The sequence below is a fragment of the Bombus fervidus genome, chromosome 14, assembly GCF_041682495.2.
Source record: "Bombus fervidus isolate BK054 chromosome 14, iyBomFerv1, whole genome shotgun sequence".
Lineage (NCBI taxonomy): Eukaryota > Metazoa > Arthropoda > Insecta > Hymenoptera > Apidae > Bombus > Bombus fervidus.
Genome location: NC_091530.1, coordinates 9,057,982 through 9,071,496, shown reverse-complemented (window position 1 = coordinate 9,071,496; position 13,515 = coordinate 9,057,982). Strand labels below are relative to the sequence as shown.

General features: G+C 33.6%; 2 protein-coding genes across 4 annotated transcripts in view; one reads left to right on the top strand and one right to left on the bottom strand.

Annotated features, from left to right (window-relative positions):
• Window positions 1-7,610, top strand: part of LOC139994213 (UNC93-like protein) — a 56,260-nt gene extending 48,650 nt beyond the window's left edge. For both annotated transcript variants that reach the window (XM_072016650.1, XM_072016651.1), the window contains exons 5-6: window positions 656-923; window positions 3,891-7,610. In XM_072016650.1, the coding sequence (XP_071872751.1) occupies window positions 656-923; window positions 3,891-4,210 (588 nt within the window). In that variant the 3' untranslated portion in view covers window positions 4,211-7,610. The remainder of the gene's footprint in view (window positions 1-655; window positions 924-3,890) is intronic.
• Window positions 7,611-8,310: 700 nt separating this feature from the next.
• On the bottom strand, window positions 8,311-12,618 carry Hs3st-b (Heparan sulfate 3-O sulfotransferase-B). Of its 2 annotated transcripts, none has more exons than XM_072016656.1 (4): window positions 12,198-12,618; window positions 10,654-11,268; window positions 9,807-10,297; window positions 8,311-9,448 (listed from the first exon to the last, which is right to left on the bottom strand). In XM_072016656.1, the coding sequence occupies exons 2-4, from the start codon at window positions 11,148-11,150 to the stop codon at window positions 9,324-9,326; spliced, it is 1,113 nt and encodes a 370-aa protein (XP_071872757.1). In that variant the 5' UTR covers window positions 11,151-11,268; window positions 12,198-12,618; the 3' UTR covers window positions 8,311-9,323. The 2 variants fall into 2 exon arrangements, with proteins under 2 accessions (XP_071872757.1, XP_071872758.1); XM_072016657.1 differs by having other exon boundaries at window positions 12,434-12,618.
• Between the last annotated feature and the right edge of the window lie 897 nt (window positions 12,619-13,515).

The window sequence follows — 13,515 nt, the reverse complement described above, 5'->3', positions numbered from 1 at the left end:
CATATTGATCAACTCCATACCGTAGAACTCTACTTATCCGGATTAGTCGGGGGACAAAAAGTTTATATAATTGGAGTTCGTATAATGGCAGTTTGCCAATTATCCCCGCTACCTGCCACTTTTCGTTCGTATAATAGGATCTCGAGTTCAAATTGACGAATCGAAGCAGCGAAACTTCAATTAATCGAGCGTTAACCATCGTTCGAACAAACGATGTTCGGGCTTCCATCGTAATTTTCAGAAACAATGAAAATTTGCGAAAAATAATTGAACAAAAATACCGGCATTGTTTTCAATTTTATCGTAGAAGCTACCATTATTTATGCTGTCTTTGCGTCGTCGAACTCACAGAAGCTCGGTCATTCCTCGAGAATGAAACATCAAATCGTGTAACTTACGTAACGAAATTCAGAAACGAGGAAAAAGTAGAATCGACCACTTGCCTTACGACAGCCGCATAAAACTCAGCTGTTGAATACCATCGAACCTGTAATCTTTTTATTACGATCCTTTTCTATCAACTGGATTTCATCGATCCGTTACGAACGATGCAATGTATCCGCTACCTGTAACCAGACATTCAATGTGAGATCATCTGTCACGTTTTCGCGAACATTGCTGCATCTTAACCGTACTCGATCCTTCTCTTTTTCAGGCCTACATTTCCTGTGCGTTGGGTGTGCACCGGGTTGGCTACGTAATGATCTGCTTCGGAGTGGTGAACGCTATTTGCTCCTTGGTCTTCGGCTCTTTGATGAAATTCGTTGGAAGACAGCCACTTATGGTGCTGGGCGCTATCGTTCACGTTAGTCTTATCGTCGTGCTACTTCACTGGAAACCGCACCCCGATAACCCTTACGTTTTTTATACGGTTTCCGGGCTGTGGGGTGTTGGTGACGCGGTTTGGCAGACGCAAGTCAATGGTACGTATAACTTTGCTTTTGGAGAATACAGCAGAGCAATGGTTCTTGTCACGATGGTCATCCATGACCCTCGTTCGTCGCTACATTTTTCTGCACCATCGTCTACGATAAGATAAATTTCGCGGATTAATAGATCTTCAACGATGCGAATGATTCGTTAGCTTGTTACAATGTGGTTGATATTATTGGGTTGGCAACCAAGTGATTGCGGATTTTGTCATTAGGTGATATTGGCAAAATGCGCGATCACTTAGTTGCCAACACAGTATTACAGTAGTTTGTGGGCTAAAAATGCGCAAATATAATATAATATAATGTTTCGCAATGATTAAACGTTACGGTATAGCATATCTCGGTGTGTATTGGTGGCTGCCAGGGTAAAGTGCAGGAAATTCACGTGGTAGTCGTGCGAATTTTGCTTTTAACTACTAGAATATACATTATTAACTATCTATTAGCTGTTCGATTATCATGAATCTCTTACATACGCTGATTTTTATTAAAATAATTTCATTTAAGACTATTTGAATAACTATGAGAAGAGATGGGAACGCTGATAACGATAGATTGTTTTTAACGAGCCAGTCTGAATATTTATGTCGGTTTCATGGTACGTTACAAGTGAAATTAGATTCTCTTATCGCGAAATTCAATCAGAATATGTAATAGATAATAGCAAATAGATAACAGGTAATAGATAATAGTAAATGTAAAAGAGGAAAGATATCTAATGTAAGGTATGAAAATTACCTTGACATGGATTTATAAAGGATTATTAAACTACTACAGTTCCTTATTTTATCTGTTATTAGTATGAATCAGAAACTATTTGACATACAGTTAGCTAACCACACAATTCACAAACAGATACAATGTGTTTAAATATTTTTGTATGCAATGATCTTAAAATATACGACGTATGAGTCATATGTAAAATAAGCGTTGAAAACAATGGAAAGTTAGTTACAAGGACAATGACAAGTATGTACAGAGACCGATTTTTCGTACGAAAATGGACAACTAGTAGCAGTTTTCATTCGACGTGATTAACCGGAATTTCTCGAGGTATAATCTTTTCTTCCTCTTCAAGAATTCTTCGTTAATTCGTGTCTAAAGAATGCCATTATCAACTGTCCTAACTGGTTAGCCTCGTCTTGGAAAAAGAAAAACTTTATTGTATGTTTGTCGAATGGCTGATTGTACATGCATACATACTTATGTGAGACTTTGAGTTGAATATTCAATTCACATCGATGGTTTATTAGATTCCTTTATTTTGTAATCGAGGCATTTTCTATTGACAGGATGAAATATTTGTCAAACGTCTATTAAAGAGGAATTAAATTATGTCTAAAGAAACAGATAGATGCTGTTGGTAAAAAAAAGAAAAAAAAGATTGGAATTATTCCAAGGAAAAACTTAATAATGTTGAGATTACTTAAAGGACTTTTTTTTCTTTTCTTTTTTATATGTCAATTATTCGCAAAGTAGTTATAGGAAGAAATATTCAGTACAATTAGGTCAATCTTTCTTAGAAGATACTCGATTTTATACGGTTGTATAATTTTCTCGACATCGTTGATATTTTAATCGTAATGTTTCGAAGAAGAAGTTCGCCACAAAGTTCAAACGAAAAGTCACCGATACTTTTATTAACGAATACGATTTTTTTATATTCTTCTCGAATTTAGGAAACTTTCTAACAAAAGGGAAACACGATTAGCTCGAAAATTAGAAGGAGATAGGAAACAATGAGAACTGTGTACGAAACAATTACGCGATATTCTGCTGAAAGGAAAAATAAATAAATCCAAAAGACTAAATCCAAAAGAGGAATGGTTAAGGAAGATAGAAAGACTGAGGGAAGAGAAATTAGCAGGTACGCAGAAGCAATCGGGCTGGCTAAAACGAGATAATAGTTTCAGAATAGAAAGAGCTTCTAACGTAGACTCTTAACATGTGGGTTTAAGCAACTGGGTTAAGGATAGTATAAGCATAAAGTATGGAAGGATAAATGAGAAGATCGAAGAAGAAAGCGTGTGATTAGAAAAATCGCAAACGAGTTGTATTTCTTGGCCGCGAGTTCCAAATAAATTATTATCATTATTATTATATAGCAATGACTCGAGAGAACAACAATTCGAAAAAGTATAAATTGCTAATCGAAATAACTCAAGAAACTCAATTTAACTTTCTCGGTAATTGCGAAAAAGTTTAATTCGATTCTTAACACGTTCGTCGCCCAGCGTGATTCGGCTAAGTTTCCTGCGGGGCCCAAATCCGACCGCAGGTACGCAGAACGTAAATAGAGCGACAAGCAGGAATTCATCGTTTATCACCTTCGATACATTGTTTATCCTCTTCGATTCATTGTTTATCCCCTTCGATTCATTGTTTATCGCCTTAGATTCATTATAAAGAAAAGATTATTTATTTCTGAAATGGAGAAAGCGATAAGCTATCCAGCTAGAGTATTCCGAGGGATCTCATGGCAGATATCTCAGATCTTTCATTTAGTCGAGAAGCATACTTGTGAGACGTACATCAGTGATTTTTTCATCGTCAAAATGTTCAGCAAACAGCATGAAAATATATTTGGAAGTGAGGAGAGTAGTAATATCGGAGTCTAACTATTTTTCAAAGTGCCCAAAATCACCCCAAATGTGTTTGGAATATTTTAACGAATACCATACGATATAGGATAATGTAATATATTATTCAGAATATAAATTAATAAAAAGTATGGTATAATGTGTTTTTAATATTTTTATGTTGTATATCCTATATATAATATCGTATATTTAATTAATTAACTCGAACAAGAAGAGCGTCACCATCATTTGGTGACGAGGCCCCCACGGTAGTATACCCGTCGCATAGATATGTGCGACGTGGCGACGAACGTGTTAAATCCCACCACTAACGAACGTTCAAAAATTGACCTAATCGTTTCTTCTCAATTTGCAGGTCTATACGGAACACTATTCAGGCGTAACAAGGAAGCCGCGTTCTCCAACTATAGACTATGGGAGAGTGCCGGTTTCGTGATAGCATACGCATACAGCACCCATTTATGCGCCCGTATGAAGCTTTACGTGATGTTAACAGTGCTTCTTATCGGGACAATTGGGTACATCATAGTAGAACTATTGCACAGGCGTAAACAGAAAAGGCTGAAGGCGATCGCGGAGGATCCAAAAGCGGCCCAAGCAGAGGCGAACCAAGTGGAAGAAACGGACGACGAAAAGGACGATATAGACGACGATATCATTATCACTCACCTCTGAAGCAATATCACGATGCGAACTCGCGCACCGACGAGGAATCTCATCAGTGTCTCAAGCTCTTCTCTTTTACTCTTCCTTATTGCTTTTTCCTGTAATAACGAACGCAGCTACTTTTTATCAGTCAGCGAAGATGCACGATGATACATCCGTCATATATAAGCGAGCTATCGAAAACTGACTGGAAAAGTGGTATCACGATTGTTGCTCGTTTATAGGAAGCGTAAGGGATAGTAGGCGTCGTTTTTGTTTTATTTGTTTTGTTTAAAAGAACGTAGGACGAGAATCGATACGATGAACGATACGAATATATAAAGAGGAAAAATGTTCATCGATTACTCGTGTTACTGATATTATACGAATTTGCGATGAAATTGTAAATCCATCTCGGAGATGAATTATCAGTAAGAAATATCGCTGGATTACGATAAGACGGAGAGAATGTTTTACTCTTATTAGAGCGCTCGAAAATTTCTTTTTTTTTTTTTTTGTAAATTGTTCGCGCGTTGATTGTTGATTTTATAAATTTCTCTTTAAACGAGCTTCGTTCGTTTTTCGCTACGTAACGTAGCTCGTGTTGACGTAACGCACGCCGACGTTTCTTTTCTTTTCTTGCATCGAGGAACGAAAGAAAAGGAGAAAGGGAAACGCAAATCGCGCACGCGACAAAGCTCGCGACTCTGTACTTGAAACGCGTTTCTGCTGGGAAACGAGCAGCCACGAGACACGGCGTGAAAGAATAAAAGAAAGAAACCGACTCATACAAAATTAATGAGGGATAAGGAAAATGCACGAAGGGTGTATACCTAGACGACGATCAGACCCGCTTCGTGCACGTGTTGTTACACGTATCGCCTGCAACGGTTCAACACACAGCGATTCCATTGTCGACCGTTAAAACGAATTGCTTGCCTTGACGGTGCTAGAAGCGCGTTCCGATGCCATATTCGTCCTTATGCGTTTACATAGTCTATTCGAGATCTTCACTTAAGCGTAAGTTTAATTATTCAAAAAACAGAAAAGAGAAAAAGAAAGAAAAGAAAATGATAATAGGAACTAAATTAAAAGTATCATTGAAGTATCAGCCACAAATAAACTATTATATAAATCAGCGAATTTGATTTTTTCAAATAGTACAAAGGGGAAAAGATTAAGAAAAATAATAAAATACGTTCAAAGAACGTATACGATAAGTAACAAAATTACTTATACAATGAAAATTATACAATGAGAAATATATACAACTGAAAGTAATTTAAAATATTAGAAATATATTATTTATTAAATTCTGAGACAAGAAAATCATAAAAGTATTTCCAAGTACACTGTGTTACAAACTATCTTATTATTATTAGACAATAAAGAATCTCTTAATATACTTTTCATTTAGAAGTACATATATGAGGTAATATTAAAAAAATTCTTTATACTGTCTTATCATTCTACAAATTTTTGTTATATTTTCGGTTGTAAAAATAATTTCGTCGCTCATTGTACTCTTTATAGATGAACAAGCAAAAGAGACCATTCGTTAAACGAATTCGGGATGAGTTGACTATTCGTAGATCGTACATATTCATAAGATGTAAGACACCTCCTCATTGCCACTATGTGGAAGCGCTTCGTAGCAACTTGCCATTAAGTTTTATCGGAATTTGTGTCCCAGTTTTGTGATAAAAAGATCGGATCTTCTCATGCCGAACGATTCGATCGTGAATCCGCTTATCTTGTATATAGATTATGGATAGCAATTGTATATGCGGTGAAATGGATATTCCATTTGAATGCGTTGTTCTGGCTCAGTGAAGCCACGATTTTTCAAACTGTAAACTGGCCGACTTCGTGCCTTTATTGTCTTTTTTTATTCATGACTACAGATGCACTTATTATTAGATCAAACATCCACTGGATCGAGCCTGTAATTTATATTTTAACTATACTGTGACTAAAATATTTGCTAAACTATCACGACAAGGGATAATTTATTTTATTAATTTAAATCATGGGGACGGGGTTCTCTATTCTGAGACACATTTTATGGAATTTACAAACGATAAAGGAATTTCAATCGGATGATATTTTCGTTTTGTTCGTTTGATTGATGCAGGCTAAGTCTGTCGTGGAAAACAGGCCGGGATTGTGCATCTGCATTCGATCGATGGAACCGAAACCGTCGAAGAGAATCAACTCACGAAGAAACATTTCCAAGGAACATTTCACGTTCACCATCGCCAAGAGGATGACGAGGAGAAAGAGCGTAGATTGTAAAATTCTGTCCGATGCATTTCTCTCGTGCGTGCACCACGAAATGCTTCCAATTGTCAGTAATAATCGAAATCATGATAAGAATCGTGAAAACGATATAGTGATCGAGCATGATCTTAATTACGTATGTTAGAGAGAATAACGAAAAATTATGACGTATTAGTAGTAGAACGTATTAGTAAGGAACATTGTAGTCGTTAATTTAACGTTAAGTATTCAGAAAAATTTATTTTATAGATCATCTCTGTTTCTTTTCCTTTTCTTCTCTTTCGATGTTCCAAAGAAAGAGAAAAAAAGGAAAAACATGAAAGTAGACAAAGGCGAATATTATTATACGTATGTATTCTTCTTTTCGCGAAAATTCATGATCGGTTGTTTTCGTAACGAAGGACCAAGGCAAGATGATTATATTGTTATCCATATAGAATAGTCCCAAAATGGAGGAAGGAAAAAAAGAAATATAAAAGGATAGTTCGTTCTATCCCGGATGTAATATTGAATCAGTATTTTGTTAATCGAATCGAATTGTATTATGCGTTAGTTATTACGATCGTTCGATGATCACGTATGATGAACATACTGACCTACTGTGTATTGTAATAGAATCCCTCTCGACAGTATGTATTCCGTCCACCAATCGATAAGATTGCTCAAGAATCTTTAACATAAGATTAGAGTACCAATAAAACCTATGTCGCACTTACATCATTTTATATATACTTACGTAATATGCATATATATTTTGCCATTTCGATGGGACCAAAAATGTACTTAATAATTTCCAAGAAAGTAAATAGTTTCCGTTTAACTTGTACTTCTGACTAAGGGAAGAAGCATATTATGGATAAACGTTGGTCGAGGAAAATTTAACGAATCGTTTGACTGAAATCGTATGGCTGAAATTTCTATCGTTAACTTTCACTTTTCTCGATAGTTCAATAGATAGTAGGGAAACAGACTAGAAAGACGTATTTCTTAATGTCGTAACATTTGTACAAAAGGAGGATGAATCTTTTGCGGAAAGTATTAAAACAATACTCTATACAGTTGTATAAAGGAAACGTGCACGTGCATCGTGTTGTTTTCCTACCTTTCGATAAGTCGAAAGCAATATTTCATTACAAAATTTGTAACAGAATGTTGCACTTGTTGTTATTTCGGTACCTGTAACATCTTTTCCTGTAACTGAATAGTTGATAATTCATTCACTGATGGGGTTTTCCCAATTTTTACTTATACAGGATTACCGAGGAGGAATTTTTTATTTTTCCTGAACGATTGCTGTAGAGTTTCGAAGAGGGAAAAAGATTTGATAAAATGTAAGTATACATATAGATTACACATTGCTTTTTTAGTTGGTAAATCACTGTTTATTTACAACTTTGTTTTCTTTTTTTTTTTAGATTAATTAGGCCACTTGAGCAAGTAAACTTAATATATAATAAACTACTTAACAATACAATCGTTGCGAATTATTTTCGTAACTCTAAGCTACGAGTTAGAGTTTTCATTTAATGATATACTGTAAATTTATACTAACAAATTTTTGTAATTAATAACTATTCAGGAATATTTTTATCAATATAGAAGACAATTTCTAAACGAACTCTGATAATTTATGCGACTACTCTTCCCTCTCTAACTATTTAATTAAAGTTCACATAACTTTATAATTGAATTTGTAAAAACTGTTTTATAATATACGATATTTGTGTGTGTATGTGTGTGCACATTTGCAAAATATAAATACGTTATTTTTTATTGCAGTTTGTGCAAGCTCTTGCCACTTGCACCTATCGAAATTAATTATATATTTTGATATGATTACACAAACTTTTTAACCCTCGTCATTACAAATGTCTAATTGACGTTATTAATATTTCTATGCTTCTTTTTCCTCTAACCGAAATACGTTCGTTAAAACTGTACTCGTATATTAAACGCGAGACGTAATTTTTTATTACTTTAAATTGTACTCAGTTTCCGTTTCCGCACCTACGAGAACTTCTACACTATTATAGCGTTTCTTATAATTTAAAGACATTATGATGCAATTCAACTAAATTATTCAGAAAATATTCATCGCTTTCTTGCTTAAACATAAAGATACATATACTAGGTAAATATCATTAGAATTACGTAGATTACGTAGATTCCGTGCTTGATACATTGGAAGATCAAAAATTCAACAAAATGTGCAAACAATTCTTAATTCTAAACAGAACTCTATACAATCAATAACAGTAACTACGTATTTAAATACATATTCGAACATTTTCTATTCTGCACGACTACTTTAATGGAAGATGGAATTAACAAATAAACATTTTAATATGTAATAAACATTTCTAAAGATTCTATTGTAATAAATAATATATCTGATAAATAAAATAATAACGCGTATGACCGTTTATCGTTTAAAATTCGAATATACTATTCTTTTTTTTTCTTTTGTAATGTCCTGTAAAAAATATAGTGGAATATATGTATGCAAAAAATGATACATACGAGTGATAACATTCTGCTGCCACTATAAATCTATACGCGTGTCTAAAAGTTAATATCACGAACAAGAACAGGAATTCTCTTTCTGTGTATTGTCAACACATTGAAACGATGGATATGCTCTTCTTCTTTTTCCACGTTTATGCAGTACATAAAAAAATATTCTGGTTTAGAGTAAAAACGAATGTAAACTAACCAAAGAGTATTATCTGGTTCTTTTACTAATTATTTACTAACTAGTGCAAACTAATGGTGTCCGCATGCGCGCGTGTCGTATCTCAGTAAAAATTGACTATGTTCTTTTACTTGACTAGCTTCGATATGTATTCGCTTATCGCATTTATTCTCACAACCAGCCGAAATCCATTCCGGTCAATTGGTAGAAACGTTGATTGAATGGACGATAAAAATCTCTCAATCGTTGTATGGCTACAGGATCTATGTAAGGATGACTACGACCCTTGTTCTTACCTTGAAATTATACATCATCGTTACAAACATAATTACGAGTATACTTTTATGAAATACATATAATTAGATTCCTCCTTAATGCGGGAAATATGTTTCATATTATAGAATCTCAAATTATACAGATCTTAGAGCACAAGAAGTTCAGTATCATAAGAAAATTTGTTTATACATACAACTGTAAGAAACCAACGCCACATTTATTATTGTATTTCATAATTTACGTGTACATGTTCTAGAAGACTTGTGATAATTTTGCCAATATATTTGAACAATTATACGTTGTACATAAGTGTATAGTATTTTTTACGAGGCATTAATATTTTGAGGGATTAACAGGAATTATTTTTAATCAACTCACCAAGGCAATGGGGTGTAGGACGTTCCTCAGATTTGAGCAGACAGGGGAACCCCTTCGTGGCATTGAAATAAAAATGTTTCTCGCAGATAACTCTTTTTAGGCCTAAAAAGTCCTGAACCCTGGTAATCTCAGCGACTGGATCCACGATCAATCTTTCTCCAGAGACGAATAAAAATTGTGACAATGGAAAGTACTGAAGCCATCTCTCTAAGTGTCGCGCGTACACTCCGATCTTCAATGGGACCCACGTTGTGTCCACGATTTTCGATCCATTAAGAAACGCTAGATCCTCGAACTTTGGCATGTTGGCTCGTTTACTCTTCACTTGGGTATAATCGGATATCGCTCGAGTAACTGGATCCCTTACTACGAGAATCAATTTCATCGCAAGATTCATGCGTTGAACTCTTCTCGGTACTTCGCTTGTCACGAAATACGACGGGGTTTTCTCCATCGTGATTTGAGTGGACAATGTCGGAGGCATCCTATGCCTAGAATATACCGTAAGAAAAATTTTATTAAGTCACGTTATTAGTAATTGTTGCAAGATAAAAATAACTTCTTAGGAATGTGCATAGGAATATTGGCGAAATAAAAATACTTAAGTAGAGTGACGTGCAAAACTTTTCAGCCAGACAGGTTTTTCTTTTTCGCTTTATAAAGAATTTTAAGTGATATTATCGTTATTTCCTTTTACTCATCATACTGATACACCAAATATTATTTGAAATTTTTTTAGACATTATCTTTCGAATATCAAGTTAAAAATTTATTTGGTCGAAAATTTTAGAACGCCACTGTGTATACTAAGATGAATACAAACCACGAAGCAGTGTAATAAACCTACCTATACCAATGAAACCCCTTGATGTAATGATGATCAAAAAAGTGAACTTCGGATCCAGCTGCGCGAATAGCAGGATGCAGTCTCAAAAATTCTAACAGAGCTCTAGTCCCGCCTTTTTTAACTCCAATTATCAAAGCTGTGGGTAATTGTTTACTCGGCATTAAACCTTGCTGTCTCAAGATCTGATACTTTCGCAAGGATCCTGCGTTCCCTTTAACGCTGTTGTTGCCTGTCCAAAGCGACACCATTTGAAGCTTCGATACTTTCGTGTGTTTCGATTCGACATCGCTTATCAGAGAGGATTTCTTGATCGTTAGACGATCCAGATTCGGGTCGTGTGCGAGTGGAACGAAATTTCTCGGTTTTTGGAAGGTTGCTTTACCAGGCAGGTTGTCGAGTAGTAAGGAATTGTCGATTAAAAAGATCCAGATGAGAATTACCAGAAAACAAGCTGGAACCAGGATTTTTTTCGACCAAGGCCCTTTTCTAAGTTCCATCCTGAACTTAAGAATCGTCGTATTTCACTGGCATCCTGGATTCCATTCTATTATCAAGCTTTCAGTCTTCTACCTCCATGCTGATATGTTAGGATAGATATTTTTCTGTCTATCATACCTATAAAAGATATTAATGTGAAATTTATCATAGACGTATTTAAAAATAATGTGCATTTAATTTAATTCTAATATTAATTCTTCCTTAACAGATAAATTCAAATAAACATTTAAATTTTCTGTATCTATTACATCTATAAGAAATATTTATTTGTCAAAGGTATACGTAAAGCTGATATAATTCTTTAATATATAATTATAATTCATACACACAGACATCAATTGCTTTCTTGTTATTAAAACTTATATAAAATATTTACAAAAATAATATATAGACTATAGTATAACAATTTAAATAGATATTAAAACTAGGAATCCCTTAATGTATGGTCTTTAAAACGTTAACGTGTCTCAGTTTACCCAATCATGCTTGATGTACTGTCTGCATATCGCATGAGAGGGTTGCATATGTGCAAGGTGCTCAATCAGCCTACTGTAAAGTATTACAATATTTTATAAAACATATAAGTAAAAAGATACTCAATATTACAAATAATATTTTATTTATAATAGGTGTATGTATATACATATAGATGTATTCTCTTGATCCAAAACTAAATTATACACATCAAAATCTTCCAATAAATTTACAATTTAATACATTACAAAAAGTATTTCGTTTTCGTTCATATTCATTACGGCAGTGATATAGAACAGATTCTGTCTGCCAATAATTGCAATTACTTCTATTATTATCATTACACGTAATGAAAATTTTTACAATATATCTTTTATATCATACAGTCAAATATATTTGGTGTAATTAAAAAGAAATTGCATACAAGAGAAAACCCTCAAATTAACATGAATTTCATTCTTTCGTAAAATAAAAATGGAAATTAGAAATTCACCTACGTTGAATATCAAACAGGCAATCTATCTAAACAACATAAATTATTAAAAACTGATTGCATATTTGTTGCAACATACCTCCATGCCGTAGAGTATCCAAGCGCACGTTAATTTTATACAGTATCCATAATTCTATCGTGATATTCGATTCTTTCCGGTAAATAGATGCGAGGATATATGATTTCGTTTTAAAGGAAGTGCACACATTTAACGCATTATCAGTCGGCGTGTTCGTAACAATCGATAACGCGGAACAAGTAGAAGGGAGAAACGGTAGTATAATACAAAACGTATCGATGAGATTTCATAGCTACCGAATCGGATAACGAGAAGTTGAATTAAACTTCATCCTCGTCGAGCTCTTCTCGTTTTCTTCGGATGTAAAAATGCTGCAACGTTTGTTAATCGCATGGCGCGCTAAAAACCTTTCCCTCTCGTGTTGCTCGCCAACATAGTTGTGAACTGTACGACACTAGCTCCACTCTTCTTAACGTGGAACAACTGGGAAGCTCGTTAGAAAGCAATATAGATCTTATGATATCGAGTAACCGAGCCCAGCTGAAAAATCGAAATATGTAATATCGTTTTATCAATAAAAGATTAAGGTACTAGAATAAAAAATATTCTTTTATCGATAACTCGTGAAGTGTAATTGTATAACAGGCATTATTGATGTTATAATACCTTAGGCAATTTAAATTTAAAAAAATTTAAGCATGTATTATATTATGTTTGGTGATACAGTTGAAATCAACCATGAAGTATATATATATATATATATATCTGTTAAAAATAAATATTGTATAATAGCAAAAATTTAATGTTACAATTTATAATATTCATTAGTGCAATTTACTGTAATTTATGTTTAATTATTGGAGTAGCAAATGTTTTATATAAAATAATTAATATACGAAAAAAGAAATATATCAGATTTCAAACATGACGGAAAATGTATATTTTTTGTAAATAATTGTGTTTATTATGTTAAATATATATAACATTTCGTTAAACAAGTATAATTTAATATGAATGTTACAAATTTACTTTTGAGTTTATATATATATATGGTTGCTTACTTAAAGAATTAAATTTATATCACATAACGTATCCACAAAAATGTTCAGCATATATTATACAAACATTTAATATTCAACAAAAATATTGTCATAATATGTGCGTGTATTAAATAATAATGATATCTAATTATCAGGGAATGACTTTGTTTACACGCATAATTAGTAAAAGAAATTATCCAAAGTTATTAGTTGATTATAATGTTTAAATACTTTATAACAGAACAAGTATGTTTAAGACAATATTAAATTGTATCTTTTTTAATTAATCGACCATTAAAAATATATGCTCCAAAATTGCTACGAAATTTTTGGAGCAA

Coding starts and splice junctions, on each gene's coding strand:
- Hs3st-b (XM_072016656.1), bottom strand. CDS start 11,150: ATGGAACTTAGAAAAGGGCCTTGGTCGAAAAAAATCCTGGTTCCAGCT. Junction 10,298..10,653: donor AAGGGGTTTCATTGGTATAG/GTAGGTTTATTA, acceptor GGTATATTCTAG/GCATAGGATGCCTCCGACAT. Junction 9,449..9,806: donor TCCTACACCCCATTGCCTTG/GTGAGTTGATTA, acceptor TATAATTTCAAG/GTAAGAACAAGGGTCGTAGT.